The 15,747-nt window shown below is 41.1% G+C and overlaps 1 protein-coding gene across 1 annotated transcript in view; it reads right to left on the bottom strand.

Annotated features, from left to right (window-relative positions):
* Slc24a3 (solute carrier family 24 member 3) overlaps positions 1-15,747 on the bottom strand; it is a 521,781-nt gene that overhangs the window by 432,816 nt on the left and 73,218 nt on the right. The window contains 1 exon segment of the mRNA XM_047540120.1: positions 14,614-14,742. Within this exon segment, the coding sequence (XP_047396076.1) occupies positions 14,614-14,742 (129 nt within the window).

Here is a 15,747-nt window from a genome sequence, read left to right as displayed (position 1 = left end):
TATTTAATCTATCTTAATCTTTCCAAAAAACGTACACATATAATTCCCTGTACTTCAATGCAAGGGGCCAGGTTTCCTTATCTAACCAGTGTTAGGGAATTAAGGTGCTTGAAGAAAGAATGGTTTTCTCTCTGATGTTGTGAATTGTAATGAGGATTTGGCTCCGGAACTGGGCACATGGACATTCTGACCTCTAGAAGTAGCTTCCACAACAGAATAACGTGGCTGTTTATTCAACAGATCAGACCTTCTACACCTCCTCTACTCTTCTCCATCTGTTTTTGATAGCTGAATGTGCAACTTTATAACTGGAGAGGTGGGACTGATTAGAAGTCTTAAGAACCAGAAAGACCTCTTTCTCCCGGCCCTCCCTCCCTTCCGTCCTATTCACACAAGGTTTCTGAATCAAGTTCAAGATTCTATTTTAGAAGGAAGAAAAAGGGGGGATTACAAGGTTGAGGGATAACTGGCCCTTTCTAAGTTCCCTGCCTTGGTCAACTGAAGTTCTAAATTTCCAGACACCAGAAATGTCTCTTTGAAAGTTGGCCTAAAGTAAGCATCTAAGAAAAGTGACCAAAGTCTACAAGGCATTTTCTGGGGAAAAAAAAAAAATACTGAACACATAATCATTTATCTGGGAAGTTTATCCTAGTGCATGTGTTATCTGTATTACAGATGTTTATTTGTGTATGTGTGTGTTCATACACAAAAAAACACAGATGAATCTCAGAAACTGTGTGCTGAGAAGGCGTACATCAAACAGCACATATTGCGTGACTCATGCACATAAAGTTCTAGAATAAGCATAAACTAATCCATGGTGACAGAAAACAATTGAGAGGCTGTGTAGAGGTGAACTGGACTGGATATTTTCTGAGAAAAGGTACATGAGAACTTCCTGGGACTATGATGCCCTTTATCTTGATAGAAGTTAGGTGAACAGGTGTAAGTCATATGTTGGAATTTATTGATGCTGTACTTAAGACTTATGCATTTCACTGTGTATAAATGGAACACAAAAAGATGAAAGGTAAATAAATAATGAACTTTGAGTTGATGATATGCGTGCTAAAGTACATGACAGCAAATGAATTGATTTTTGCAAGTTTCTTTGAAGGCCACTAAAATAGGCTGGATTGGTGGATGGATACTATTTGGATACATGTACAAATGTGACAAAGCCAGCATAGTAAAATGCAAAGTATGGAGCCTAGGTGCTGGGTCTATAGGTATTCACTGTAAAATTCTTTGTTTTCCAATGTGTGTTAGCAAATGTTCATACTAAAATGCTGGAGTGAAAAAAAAGAAAGACCTAAAGGCAACAATCTTGAGGCTGAATGGGGAGAGAGAAGGATGCAAATTTTCAAATGAACAGCATGAAATCTGGGCATTGTTAGGACAATAATCTGAGATTTATAATGGTAACTACTGAGAGATTCTGCTCCCCTGGGAACCACTAAGCACAGCCACCAGAAACTTTCAAGGAAATGTTCTTTTCTGAGCCACAAACACAAAATAATTCTGCAAAGAGACCAAAGTCCTGCATGACACCGAGGTATAAAAAAACAGCCAAGAGAGGAAGAGGGACAGCTGTGTTATTACTTCCCTTCTTAAAATTCAGTATTAAATAATTTAATAAGTTTGCCCAGGATGTGTGTAACAAAGAGCAGGTAATGGAAAAATATGAAAGGACAACATGCATGCAACATGGGTCACCTCTTTGGAATGACTCTACTAAGATTATAGCTGAAGAGCAGACTCACATCTCAACAATCACAATGGCGAAAGAGTGCCATGATCTGAATGCTTAGGTTTCCTCTGAGTTCATATGTTGAAATCCTAACACCAAGGTCTTAAGAGATAGAAATAGGACTGATGTCCATAAAAAAGAGACTGTGGAGAGTTGCCTTGTCCTTTCCACCATGTGAAGTTGAGAGAGAAGGTGCCATCTAAGAACAAGAAAGAGACACCAAATCTGCTGATGCCTTGTTCTAGGACTTTCTAGACTCCAGACTGGAAGCAATAAATTTTATACTGTCTAGAAACCACCCAGTGTGTAGTATTTTGTTATAGCAGCCAGAATAGACCAGGACAAAAGAGAATAGAGTCAGGCACAGGACAAGTCCCATTTCTTTTCTACCTATTCGCAGCCCTTCAATTCCTCTTCTTGATCCACTGGTTTCCATTCTGCACACCCAACCTCACATAACTGATCTAAAATCCCCAAATCCCCATCATTAGTGATTTTTTTCTATGGATTTGTCCTGGGCAAATCAACTAGATTTCAGCATAAATGGATTCCTATCCCCCAATAAAGAATGCATTAAGAGACTTATTTTGATACTGACAGACTGTTCTTGTGACCAGCACATTAACTTTGATAATTAAGACTATTTCTACTTTCCACCTGAATTTTTATAAGACTAGTACCTGAGAGAATTGTTCTAATGCTCTCCTATAGTGGAAAATTCCTTTTGCCTAAAAATTAGAATCAATGGCATGAATAATAATCATATTTTCCTAAACATCAGTGAGACCCTGTTTTGGAGACCCCTTAGGAGTCACACAAAATGTGTGCTCAGGGGATAGGCATTCACTCAAGGCTGAGCATTTGCTGTGTACAAAAACACCTCACATACTTTATTTCACCAACTCTGTGCCAGGAGTTATCCCCTATGCACAGAGGAGGAAGATAAGATTGTGGGAGCTTAAATGGTTGGTCTAGAGTCTCAATGCCTGTGCATGGGTGTCAAAGTCAGGATTTCTCCCCATACCTATGGGATCCAGGCCTGTGACCCAAACTCTACCCATGAGTACTTTACAATTATGAAATGTAGGCACCCCTCATCTTTAGGGTCCCTCATGATGCTAAGGCAGGGTGGATACTCAGAGCACCATTTTAGCAACTTCTAATGAATCCACTATACTCTGGATCCTAGTCCTTTGCTCCATCCAAAGTAGTGTGTCCCAGTAGCCTACAGCCTATCATCTTTCCTTTCCTGATCCCAACAGTGGATGGCCCTCAGATCCCATTACAGGGCCAGGGCTGGGGGGCCCAGGTTGAGTTCATGGAACAAAGGACTTTACAGGGATGGATAAAACACTGGGCTGGGTCCAAATCCATTTTATTCTGAGTCAGCTTCTAAAAAGGGCCACTAATCTTTAATTCAGGAATTGTATTCTTTAATTAAAGAAATTTCAGCCAAATAAATGGAATAACATCAGAAACCACAAGGATGCCCATATGACAACCCAGATGTGTTCTTATTTAAATGTACTCTCTGAGGTGAACTGTGAGCCCTATCGTGGTCCTAACTAGAGTCCACAGTTTGTAGGGTATGCAAGCTGGAGGGGTGGCCATCGGTCCACTGACTGTGGGCAGTCTATGAGGGATGCCTCTGTCCAAGCTCAGTCAGTGGGTAGCTCAGACCCACCCTCCTTGCAGACTTTAACCAGGCTGCCCCCACTGTTGAATGGATCCTGGAGAAGCTACAGGGAGTCTTTGGGGATTTAATCTGGGCCTCACTGGACTTCGTCCTCCCCAGAAGCCTGAATCTACCCAGCCCAGAGTCAGAGTCAGTGTGGCAGGGATTGCTGGTCAGTGCCCTAAGATCCTGCCCCAAGTTCCACAGACACTTCAGCCCTGCATGTTAGCCATCCCCAGCTTCTGAGCAGGTTAGAGAGGCAAGCATTCAGACAACCCAGGGCTGGAGGTAAGATAAGATCTATAGATAGGACAAGGAAGGAACACTGCCTTCCAATTTCAACAGGCAGATATTTAAAAATCTAACCAGAGTGAAATTCCATTCTGATGTTTCTAAGAAAGCTTAGAAACAAAATTTTTGATTGCCCAAGATGAAGTATAAAAATTAATAACTATTTATACAGCACAAAAGAAACCCTGAATGAATGAGGAGCCTGCAACAGGATAGGTTTGGTATCTTACATTTGGCAGATGGTTGCCTATTGTTTGTATTTGTTTGTGGAGGGTTGGAAGAAGAAGGGTTGGGAGAACTGGTTTGTAGATCCAACTCTCTATCCCTCAGCCAGACAGACAGAGACAGTCAGTATGTATGGGTGGGTCTCAGGCTGTGGTTCTCAGTCACAGCTGTTCATTACATCATCCAGTACTCTATGGTACTTGGTTCAGGATTTTGTAACAGAATAACATAGACTGGATTGCTCCTCAACAACATAAACGTATTACTTATAGTTCTGAAGGGTGGATTCAGTGTTTGGAGAGGACCCACTCTCTAGTCCATAGATGAAAACTTCTCAATGTGTTCTCCTATGGTGAAAGGAGAAAGAGAGCTCTGAGGTCTCCTTTTATATTTAAGGGCACTAATCCCATTGATGAAGGTGCCCCTCTCATGACCTAATCACTTTCCAAAGGCTCCATTTCCTAATCCCTTCATCTTGGGAGTAAGGATCTCAATATATAGATTTTTGTGGGGACACAAACATTCAGACCATAGCACCTAGGAAACCTGGAAACATTTGAGGCCTGGTTCTCAGTCCAAGAGACTCAATTTTCTTGGCTTAGAGTGGATCCTGGGTTTAGAATATACCCAGGTGACTCCCATGAGCTAAGCCCACTGGCCTCACCTAACAACACCTGAAGGGCACCTAACAAGCTTGTGGAGGGCTTGTGAAAACTGGGATGTCTGAACCCTCTTCTAAGAGGCTCTGATTCAGCAAGAGTCAGACTGACAAACCCCAAGGGCGCAGCTGCTGGAGGACCTAGGGCATCAGAGAACACTTGGACAAGGGCAGAGCCATACCCTCTTGATAACCCAGATTTACATATGCAAATCAAGGTTGACTTCACACACCAATAAGGCAAAAGGGAGAGAACCTAACCTTATGGCCAGAGGCAAAAGAATATCCTGGTCCTTGCTCTAGTACCAACTAGTGGTGGGCCCTGGAAAGTGAGTACCCCTTCACACCTGGACCTCAGCCCTGGCTTGATCTGCAAACAGATTATCTGGGAAACAAGATAATTCCTGCGTGAACCATTCAAGAAGCATTCCCCCAATTCCCCTGGGCATGTCACTGTTCTAGGAATGACTGAGGAGAAGGGATCCAGGTGAAGAGTGAACCCCCAGAGGGCTGGAGACATGGCCAAGCACTTATTTACTCTTTAAACAGGAAGGAGTCATGCCCCAAATTGTTGCAGGCAATGCAGATCCAGTCACAGGATGCACTGTGACCATTGTGGAAGTGACTTTTCCTCAGTTGGATTCCATGGTGGGTGTTCCCAGTCACCCCAATCCAAAACCCACTGACTCTACACACAGGTCAGTATGTTGCTTACTGTTCCAGGGATGTCTGCAAGGCAAGCTCTGAGGAAATTGTCCATCGGTGGTATGGCCTGGTAAGCCTGCTTCAAAGCTTCACTCTGACCCAAGACAGAATCAAGTCCATGGAATAATTGAGTATTGAACAGGTGGTCTGGACACCAGATATTTTGGAATTGGTGTGGGTTGGGGAGATCCATATCAGTGGTTCCTAAACATTTTTAGGTGTTGGAAATTTGCTTTTCAATGACACTTAAACATATCTTCAATACATGGACAGAGAAATGTTGATGATTTTTTATTGTGTTGGTTAGAGGAGGCAGAAAAGAGTCAGTCACAGACTCCACCCCTACAGGGTCATGTTAAAAATACTTAACATGGTCTAGGCACAATCTCAGGGAAGGGTCCAGGACAACAGAGAGAACTTGGTGAGGTCATTCCTGCCTCAGCCTCCCTCCAGGCCTCATGAGGCACAGGTCCCAGGGCCTAGAGCTGGGGTCAACAGTAAGCACTTCTGTGAAGGACTAGAGAGTAAATATTTAAGGCTTTGCAGTCCCTGTGGTGTGTGCTGCAACTACTCAACTCTGCCTTCAAGACAAGAGCAGCCACAGACAAACATAAATAGATGTGTGTGGCTGTGTTCCAACAAAACTTTATTTACAAAAACCATCAACAGGCCCAATTTGGCTAAGAGCTCCTGTTTGTTGAGTCCTGGTTTCAAGGAAAATGATTGGAAGTCACTACAAGCAATAATCCCTATTCTTCTTTTCATATTTATGACTAGATTTTCAATTCAATTCAACCTGCCTTGTTCTCAAACTTCCTATCAACTGGGCATCAGAAGATAGTCATTCCTGACCTTGAGGTATTTGTTCCAAGGGCCAAACTGTTCCAGTGAGCTAATGAACATGAAATGCTTTGAAAAATCTTAAAGTACTTTTGAAAATAGGTTCACAAGAGCACAGTTTATCATCCTTTACCTGCATTTCAAGAAAATTCCAAGCACCACTCACCAGATTAGGCTCCCTGGGCTACTTAAAGAGCAGAGTTTTAAAAAAATGACTCAATTTTAAAAGTCCTAAAGGGATATCAAAGCTAGAAGAAATGAATAGTGTCTGGACCTTTTTTGCCAGAGCCTGAGACTTTTAAACTCTTCATTAGCATGAAATAGAAAATTCTCTACTCTCTATTTCATCCTGTTTATCTACATTCTGGCTTCTTAGGTCAGAAAACCTCATTAGTCAGAGACTCGTAGTGAATACCTCTATTTGTCTTCTGTGCACAGTTCAACCTGTAAAATTCTGCATTGTTGCTGAACTACCCTAAATAACTTAGTCTTAAAACTATCTTATTCTGCATGTGCCTGCGGAGTGGTAAAATTCCTGTAAATGATCCCCATCAGTCTAACTTCTATCACATTTCTGGTTTAAAAAGAGAGTAGTTACCATTTATTTAATGCACACTATGACTGAGGACCCAGTAAGTTCGCAAAGCTTACTTCATTTAATGATTATTACGACCCTGTGAAGAAGGCATCTTACTCCACCTCTTACAGAAGGTGGAAATGAGGCGTAAAAATATTAGGAAATTCACCTGATATCACATAGGTTGAAAGTGATAGAACTGGGATTTAGGATTTAATCCAGAACTCAAACTCTTTCCACATGATTGCCAATGACTTCATCCACACAATGACATGCATCATTTTCCCTCAGAGTGCCTGTTGTTTCCCAAGGAAAAGATGCAATCTACAAATGGGTATTACTGGCATAATTTCCACCCAATGTCAGATCCTCTCAATGTAAAAAGAGAATCAAATTGCATCACCATGACCAGGTGAGAGTCAAGAGCTAAAACTGGGTTTAGAAAACCTAAGTTTGTGTGCTATGATCTCCCTCCCTCCCTCCCTCCCTCCCTCCCTTCCTTCCTTCCTTCCTTTTCTCTCTCTCTCTCTTTCTCTCTCTTTCTTTCTTTCTTTGTCTCTTTCCAGGAATCGAACCCAGGAGCACTTTTCCACTGAGCCACATCCCCAGTCCCTTATTTACTATTATTATTATTTTTTTATTTTGAGACTACATTGCTGAGACTGGCCTCAAACTTGCAACACTCATGCCTCAGTCTCTAGGATTACAGGCATGAACTACCAACCTTAGTGGCTTATGAGTTTTCTCTAATGGAAGTACATCATCTTTGTAATAACACAAGCAGAAAGGAAAGTTGGGAAGTTTGTTTTTAAAAAATGGAGGAAATTAATGTGGCAGAGATTAGCTCACTAGTTACCAAAACTGTTTTCTCTTCTTTCTACATTCTGCTAATATACGTATCTCAGCCTCCCTTGCAGTTAGAAGTTGTCATATAACTGAGCTCCAGGCAATGGGATGTGAGCAGAACCAAGTATCTAGCCCATGAAATCCTGCTGTGCATAAGCTTCCATGTTCTTTCCCCTCCATGCAAAGAAACACAGTGCCTTGAAGCCAAGTTTGAGGATGGGAAGCCAGAAGATGAAAGAATCTGGAGTTCATGGACCACTTCTTGCAACAGGGCCAACCACAGACCAGAACTCTGCATGAGAAAGAGAGAAACTTCTCTCAAGTTAAACCCCCAAATCAGTTAGAGCAGCTACTATTGCTCCATCTAAACTAATTGAGTAAAAAGTTTGATACAAATTTAAAAAGCAGATCACATTAGTTTCTAATTTGTTCCACTTAAGAATGCCAATAACTGCTATTGGAATCATTAAGGAAATTACAACTGCAGAGACAACTTAGTGAAAGTTATGTGTACTAGTAAAATAATGCATAGAATTAAAACTTTAAACTTAGTTCTTTCCTGGATTTCAAACCCAGTGATATTCACACTGAGGTCATTTCAATTTATCATTCCTAATATTTTGGATATATTTGGTAAAAAAAAAAAAAAAAGAAGTGTTGAAATTAATTTCACCTATGTCTTTGTAATTTTTCCAGGTAGCTTCTGGAAAATCTAAACTTAAACATTCCTAGTCCACAGTATGTTCTGTTGGACAGTGCTATTCTAGATTGTGTAAACATAAGATTTTGTATCCACTTATTCATATGTATTGAGTATCTACTGAGTGGGAGCTGGGTGACCCAGCTTTGCTTCTGATAAGTCCTGTGATTGATCTTGGGCAGGTTGTTAATCCCTCCTGGATTTTGATTTTTTTTTCATGTTGAAGATGAAAAAGTTAAATCTTTCATACTTTGTAGATTGCTCATAACAAGCTGTGTCAAACCCGCTGACCCCCATGTTATGGTTTAAGCCCCCTAAGGGGCTGACATCCTGATACTTAACTTTGTTCATGGCCAGAAACTTGAACAGATTTGTCCTGCTGGCCCATCTGTGTCTGGGTTCTTCTCTGTAGACCATAATTACTCCTTAACCCCACCTTCCTAATGCTTTTCTCATAGCGACTTCTAGCTTTCCTCCTCTATTGCAATTTACATTTATCTCTAAGATAATGTGATTTCTGGTCATTCCAATAAATATCTGATCTGGCAAACACCCTGAAACCCTCACCTTGACTTGCAACACAAGTGTCTTCCTCACCTTCCAAGACCTTAGAGCCAATGAAGCAAGAGAGTCAGAGTGAGATGACTACTAACCAAAGGCTTTTTCTCAGTGACCTCACAGTGAAGCCCACACCAAAGGCCATCTTTTAAATTAGTTTCTTTCTTCCAAAGTTTATTTGAAAGAGTCACTCTGAGGAGATGCTCATTTCCTTGAAATATCAAAGAACTTAAAACCAAAAGATGATAGATTTTTTTTTTTCTGGAGACATGTTGCAAAGCATATAAATAAATTCCTGCAGAGTATTTGCAAAAATATTACAAAGAATTTATTTCTGCTGCAGTTGTCCACCACCCTCAATATTACATTTAGCTAACTTAATTTTCCGTGGATCAAATTTATTCAAAGTTAAATTTCTCTTAATAGGTCATCTGAGTAAACAATTTCAAGTGTTATTTGCCAAAAAAACAATATGCTTCCAGGCTTCAGATGAAATCGGCAGTGTCAGGCTAAGAAAACAACCTTAAAAATTCACAGAGAGCTGGAACAAATGCAGAAAAAAATTGGAGCCTGGAGGTCAGTCTTTTTCATGCAAATCTGAAGGTAAAGAAACAAACAAACAAACAAAACAAATTTCCACTAAAACCAAGTCTTTGAAGAGCAGAAGAATGCTATTTAAAACACACACACACACACACACACACACACAAAATATAAAGCAATGTATCTTTAAATGGCAACTGTGATGTGAAGGCAATGACGCCACACTAGTTGGTCACAGCCAGCACTGCCACTTTGTAATAGGCCCCCTGCACCCTGGGCTTCCCCTGGTCTTCCCCTGGTCCACAAACAGTGCTCTGGGCACTTGGCCTTCAGGGACAGAGAGAGGGAGAGGGAGAGGGAGAGGGAGAGGGAGAGGGAGAGGGAGAGGGAGAGGGAGAGGAAGAGGGAGAGGGAGAGGGGTAGATGAAGTAGAAGATAGGTTGAGGTCTGACATGGAATTTTGCAAAAGCAAAAGAAGTTATTAAGAGAAGTGGAGGTCAGCTGGGTGCGGTGGTACATGCTTGTATTCCCAGTGGCTTGGGAGGAGGATTGCAAGTTCAAGGCCAGCCTCAACAATTTAGCAAGGCCCTAAGCAACTCAGAAAGACCCTGCCTCTAAATAAATAAAACGTAAAAAAGGGCTGGAATGTGGCTCAGTGGTTAAGCGCCCCCCCCCCCTCTTTTTTTCATTACTGGTTCAATCCCCAGTACCAAAAAAAAAGAAGTGGATGATGTTGTCTTGTCACTCTCTATTCAAGAAATTTCTCAGAATTTTTGGATTTGTGCTGCGATAGAAGGGATAAAGCATTTGAAGGTCTATTCCATAGAAATGGACATCTGAGAAGAAAACTGGCCTGATATCCCAACAGGAAATACGATCAGAGAAGAGGTCATTCCATCTCTAGTCCCTGAATCTACAGTCTTTTCTCTGATGGTATCTAATGGCAGGGACACCAAGGACAGTCTAAAAAGTCTGTGACATCACAGGTGGCAAATGAGTACGAACAGGCATTAAATTAACTCTCGAATGTGACCTTAACACCATTACTCACACAGTCACAGCACACGCTGGCACCTCAAATGCTCAAGTTCCTGTGGAAATAATCAGCCCTCCAAGCACAGAGGGAACCCTGGTCCATCGTCTCTTTTAAGTATAAGGCTGCTGCTGACATTGAAGAGAGGGAGTCCCGAAACCACAGGGCTCCTTCCTACTCCTACATTAAGAATTTTGAGAGCAGACACCACTGTATTCAACCAGCACAAATGATATTCATTGCATTCAGGGCCTCTTAAGAGATGAATACAGGAGACCCTCTTATCTACAGTTTCATTTTCCTTGGTTTCAGTAACCCACAGTTTCAGTTACCTGAAGTCAACATGGTCCCAAAATATTAAATGGAATATTCCAGAAGTAAACAAGTCACTATTTTTTCATAAATTTTATTACAGTAGATGTTCTATTTGTTCTATTTTATTATTTATTGTTGTTCATCTCTTACTGTGCCCATTATAAATTAAACTTTATCTTATGTATGTATGTATGAGAAGAAAAACAGTATATATAGGGTTCTCTACCATTGGTGGTTTCCACTGGGTGTCTTGAATATTCCCTATGGACAAAGATTTATTGTCCTATTAAAATTGTAATACTAAAGCAGGACCATACAATCGCTTTGCCTCTCAACATCTTTTCATGAAATATCCGCTCAGTTGAACCTGAGAAACAAACTTCCCACAGCATTCTGGGAAGGGTACCAAGGCAACTGGGGGTGTTGCCTTGGTGTGTGTATGTATGTGTGTGTATGACCTGTTTTGATCACGCTGCTGTTAGACACAGAGAGGATCAGCAGCAGCAGTGGTGCTCATGACCATGTGCGGGATCTTCTAAGTTTGTCTGTGTGAGAAGGGAGTCCTTGAGCCTCACTTTCCAACTGACTGGCTGCTCAGACCTGGGCCACCTGAGGTTGTGGATTATTGACAAAACCAAATAGGTTGCATCTGCCCATTCTTGTAGAAAGCAACTGGAGAATGTGGCTCTAGAAACCTTGCACCATGACCCACCCATAATGTGGAAATGTGTGCCCCCCAGCAGGCAGCAGGAAGTGCATAAGTGAACTACTATAAAGAAATCAAACACACAGCACTAAGCTGTACATACTTTATTACTTCATTAACAATTCTCATAGCAGTCATGAAAGGTCAGAATGATTATTACAATTTCACAGAGAAGCAGACAAGCTTAGAGAACCTGATTATGTTGCCAAAGCCCATTGTTTTTAATCTTGGATGCAGACCCAGGTGAGGGTGACTCCAAGACCCAGGTTAGATATGGGGCTTTCAGATGTACATATCACTATATTTTTGAGATGTTAACAAAAGAGCTGGAAGGACAGGAGATGTGTCCAAATACAATGGGAAGGTCTACACCAACGTGTCCAATAGTCCTTCCTGTGGTGATAGAAATGGTTTAAAACCTGTGCCATCCAATTATGGCAGCTGCATGTGGCTATTGGGTGTTTGACATGTAGTTAAGACAACTGAGAATCTTAATTTCTTATTCTATTTAATTTTAATTTTCTTGAATTTAAATTATCATCGAATGTCCACATTGGATGGCACAGTTAGAGACATTTTGTTCCAACAGCATTTAGAAAATGGACTAGTCCCCACAGTCCAGGCAGCCTTATGATGGATACATGCTCTGATGTGTTAGGACCTGAACAGAACTCTTCCTGTTTCAGGCATGCTCATCTTCCCTATAGAATTAAGTTCAGAATCAAGGACCCCAGAAATAAAGCCAGTCCCTTTAGTCTACAGATAAGGAAATCAAGAATGTCCATTCTGGTTCCATATTATTTTGGGACCTGCTCTACACAACATGACAGCTCTCTTTTATTGCCTCCCATTTCCCTCCTAAAGTCATTCTTCTCTCCTCTTTCTCTGTGCCCTCCCTGCCAACTCCAGAAAGTGCTGGGTTTGTGCTCTTTATATCAACCTGGACCTATTCCTTGTTACCTATGAAGCTGAGTCCTTGCCTCTCCTGGAACAGCTTTCAATACACTTGAGGTTTCTACACATGTCACTCTGAAAAAGGCATTTCCTAGTACAGTTAGCAATGACACTCAGAGAGTACCTACCCACCTACCCCGTAAAACACAGCCCCAACAATAGGGAACAGAAGCCCTCCACCCCTACTGACCCTGCATATGTCTTAATCCAACATAAGAAGTTGGTCACTGTATCTTGCCTACTTGATTCTTTCCATACCAAATGTGGCAACTGGATTCTCTAATATCCTGTTTCCTGTCTTTTAACATTTCACTCACCATTAGCTATTAGTTGAGAAAGATGTTTGGATGTGAGGTTTCCTCCAAAAACTCTGGTGTTAATGTTCACAGGTAAAATGATTAGATTATGAGAGCTGTAACCTAATCAGTGGAATACTCCATTTTATGGATTAATAATATGAATGAACTAATTGGGTGATAACCATACATTGGGGTATAATGGAAGTTAAGTGACTAAGGATATCCTTGGGGTTTATATTTTGTTTCTTGTCCCTCCCCTTGTCTGTCTCTCTGCCTTCAAGTTACTATGAGCTGAGAAGTTTTTCTCCTCCACACCCTTCTGCCACGATGTTTTGCCCAAAGTGATAGTTGACGATGGACTGAACCTCTGAAACCATCAGCCCAAAATAAAATTTTTCTCTTCCATGTTGGTCTTTTTGGGAATATTGGTCACAGCGATGTAAAGCTGACTAACATAGATGTTGAAAATGTTTTACTACAAGACCAAATCAGCTAACAAGAGTCCTTGGCACAGAAACTGCCACGTTCCTGCCATGTCCTTTAGGACAGTTCTTGATAAGTCTGTGTTTCTTAGAAGCTACATGGCTCTATTATCTCAGCTGGGGCACTCAAGCCCACATGGACATTTTCATTTCTAGCTAATATGCTTCACTAACCTTCAAAAATGTTCTTCATGAGCACTTAATAGCCATAGTAACCTTTGAATTCTCTAACTTGAAGAATATAGATTATATAGGGTTTGGGCCTGGGTACGAGGAGGATCTAGTTTTTATTCTTTCCAACTTTGCTTGAGAGCTGACTGTTAAGATTCTCAGTATGGAAGTGAAGGGCACTTCTACCTACCTTCCAAAACAGAGTAGCTACACAACCTCCTGAAACACCTTCTGTACTCAAAGGTCTATAGTCTTTGTAAATGCAATAAGGATCTTTATTAATAATGATGACACTAAAATTGCACAGGCTCTGGATGTGGGATCAACATGTTTTTAAGCTCACAGGCCCTTAGAAAGAGCACACATGAGTCCCAAGTGCACACCAGGAAAGGAAAGGAAGCCCCTAAGAGCTCAGAAGTCCATATCAGGGTCATAAAATATGGCCACATACCTAATCCTCCTTCTCACAGTTGGTTTCTGTATAGCCTGTGAACTAATAAGAATGATTTAATATATTTTTAAAGCAATGTAAAAAAAAAACTATTTTAGAGACTATATTACAGATACTATATATAGCCTGCAAAGCCTAAAATATTTACTGCCTGGCCCTTTCCAGAGTAAGTTTTCTGACCCCTGTTCTAAACTTTTAGCGACTTCATTCATCTAGAGGGGTACTTGACTGTTTCCTGAGGACTAATGAGCTGAGTCCCAATAATCCCTAACTCCCTTTGATCCCCTTTGAATTCATTTTCTTTTTCAGGTCAGTAATACTCGAGGTAAAATGTTCCATGTATCTTTCTAAGAATAGGCATAATACATATCAAATAGAACAAAATATAAATGCATAAATGCATATTCACTTCTTCCAAGAAGATCAATGTCATGTGTCTTTACCGTGACAAAATCAAGGCTCCCGATTAAAGACCAGCCAGAAATGATCCCAGGAATCAAAGCAAAGAGGGCCACAGAGCATCCTCCCTCATCCTACTACTGTCAGTCTCTCACTTGCTAGTACCAGACTCTACATTTAATATGAGTATGAAATCAGGACACCACTGACTTTGACTTACCTTTTCCTTAACTCCACTAGTAAAAGAAGACAGAGTTGGAAACACACCTCTATAATCTCTTGGTTTCTCACCTTGGAGTTTCTTAGAAATCTGCCTTAAATGTCCTTCAAGTGTTTCAGTATTTGAACTCAAAGGCAAAACATGGTATCCAGCCTTCCTCAGCCATAACCAAAGAAAATGGCAGCCACTGCTGAGTGTACAGCCATCACTGTTACCTGGTTCAGTGCAGTTCTTGCTGCTCCGGAATCCTGTATCTTCGGAAGTCAGGGTATCGTTCACCTGCATTAGCTTCCTTCCTACCATCCATTTCCTGTCTTCCCCTATGAGGTCCATGAGGTCAAGCTCTGGGGGAAAAAAGACAACAATCACACATTACTAACAGTTCAGTTTCAGCCTTTACCACTACTAGATGTGCAGTACCTTCATCAGTCATCATTTCTCAGTCCTGCCTAGACCCCTTCAAGTCATCCTGCCTTTAACCTTAGCTAAGGGCTTCCTTTGGCTGTTGGATCCTACTGGGCCCAACAGAGGCAACACTCAGCCAATGATACCTATAATTTGGTGTATAAATACCTAACTGCTTGAATGAGATGACTTTGAGGTGTGAATTCTAAACTAGATTCCCAAGTTTTCCCTAGTAATTGTTAATTGATAAGCTCCAATTATCAACAGTGTAATTCTCTTGATAAAGCACATTTCATTAGTGGTTGTCACTTCTCTGTCTCAAAATTTCCTTTACCCAATATTTAACAACCAATTCTCAAATTGGAAAACCATTCCAGATATGTAGCCATTGGTCTATAAATACTCCCATTCAGGCCAATTTCAAGTTACTTACATGACATCATTGAGAATGGAATTGGGAAGAGATGGGCTCAGTCAATTCCATTATGTCAGTAAGGCTGATTTCAGCCTACCAGCCACCGGCATTTCTTTGAATTACCTTCTGAATAAACCATCTGCCACTGAACATGAGCTCAGGATCTGCCTCTTGGGGTTACCCAAATTAGGACACCATTTCACCATCTCCAAGCATAGGCCACCGAGAGCCACAAAGTAAGTTTTCAAAACACAAGAAATGAAATGAAGGAAAAAGCAGAGCACAGAATTCATGTTAGAGACTGAGCATGTAACAGAGTTCAGGTCTCTGCTAAGATGATTGTGGGGATGGAAGTGCTAGGAGAAAGATCAGAGACCAAAGAGACACGAGGGAAGAACACAGACCATTCTGTTTAGGACATGTTGAATTTGAAATATTTTCAGAGTATCCAAAGGGACGTATATGGCCTGTGGGTAAAGATTCCTCAGTTGAGAAAGCGAAGTTACAGAAAGTCCCCAAGAGAGTAATC

This window comes from Sciurus carolinensis, chromosome 2 (genome assembly GCF_902686445.1).
Source record: "Sciurus carolinensis chromosome 2, mSciCar1.2, whole genome shotgun sequence".
In the NCBI taxonomy this organism is placed as follows: Eukaryota; Metazoa; Chordata; class Mammalia; order Rodentia; family Sciuridae; genus Sciurus; species Sciurus carolinensis.
Note: the sequence above shows the minus strand (reverse complement) of the source record. Positions and strands in the feature narration are given on the sequence as shown.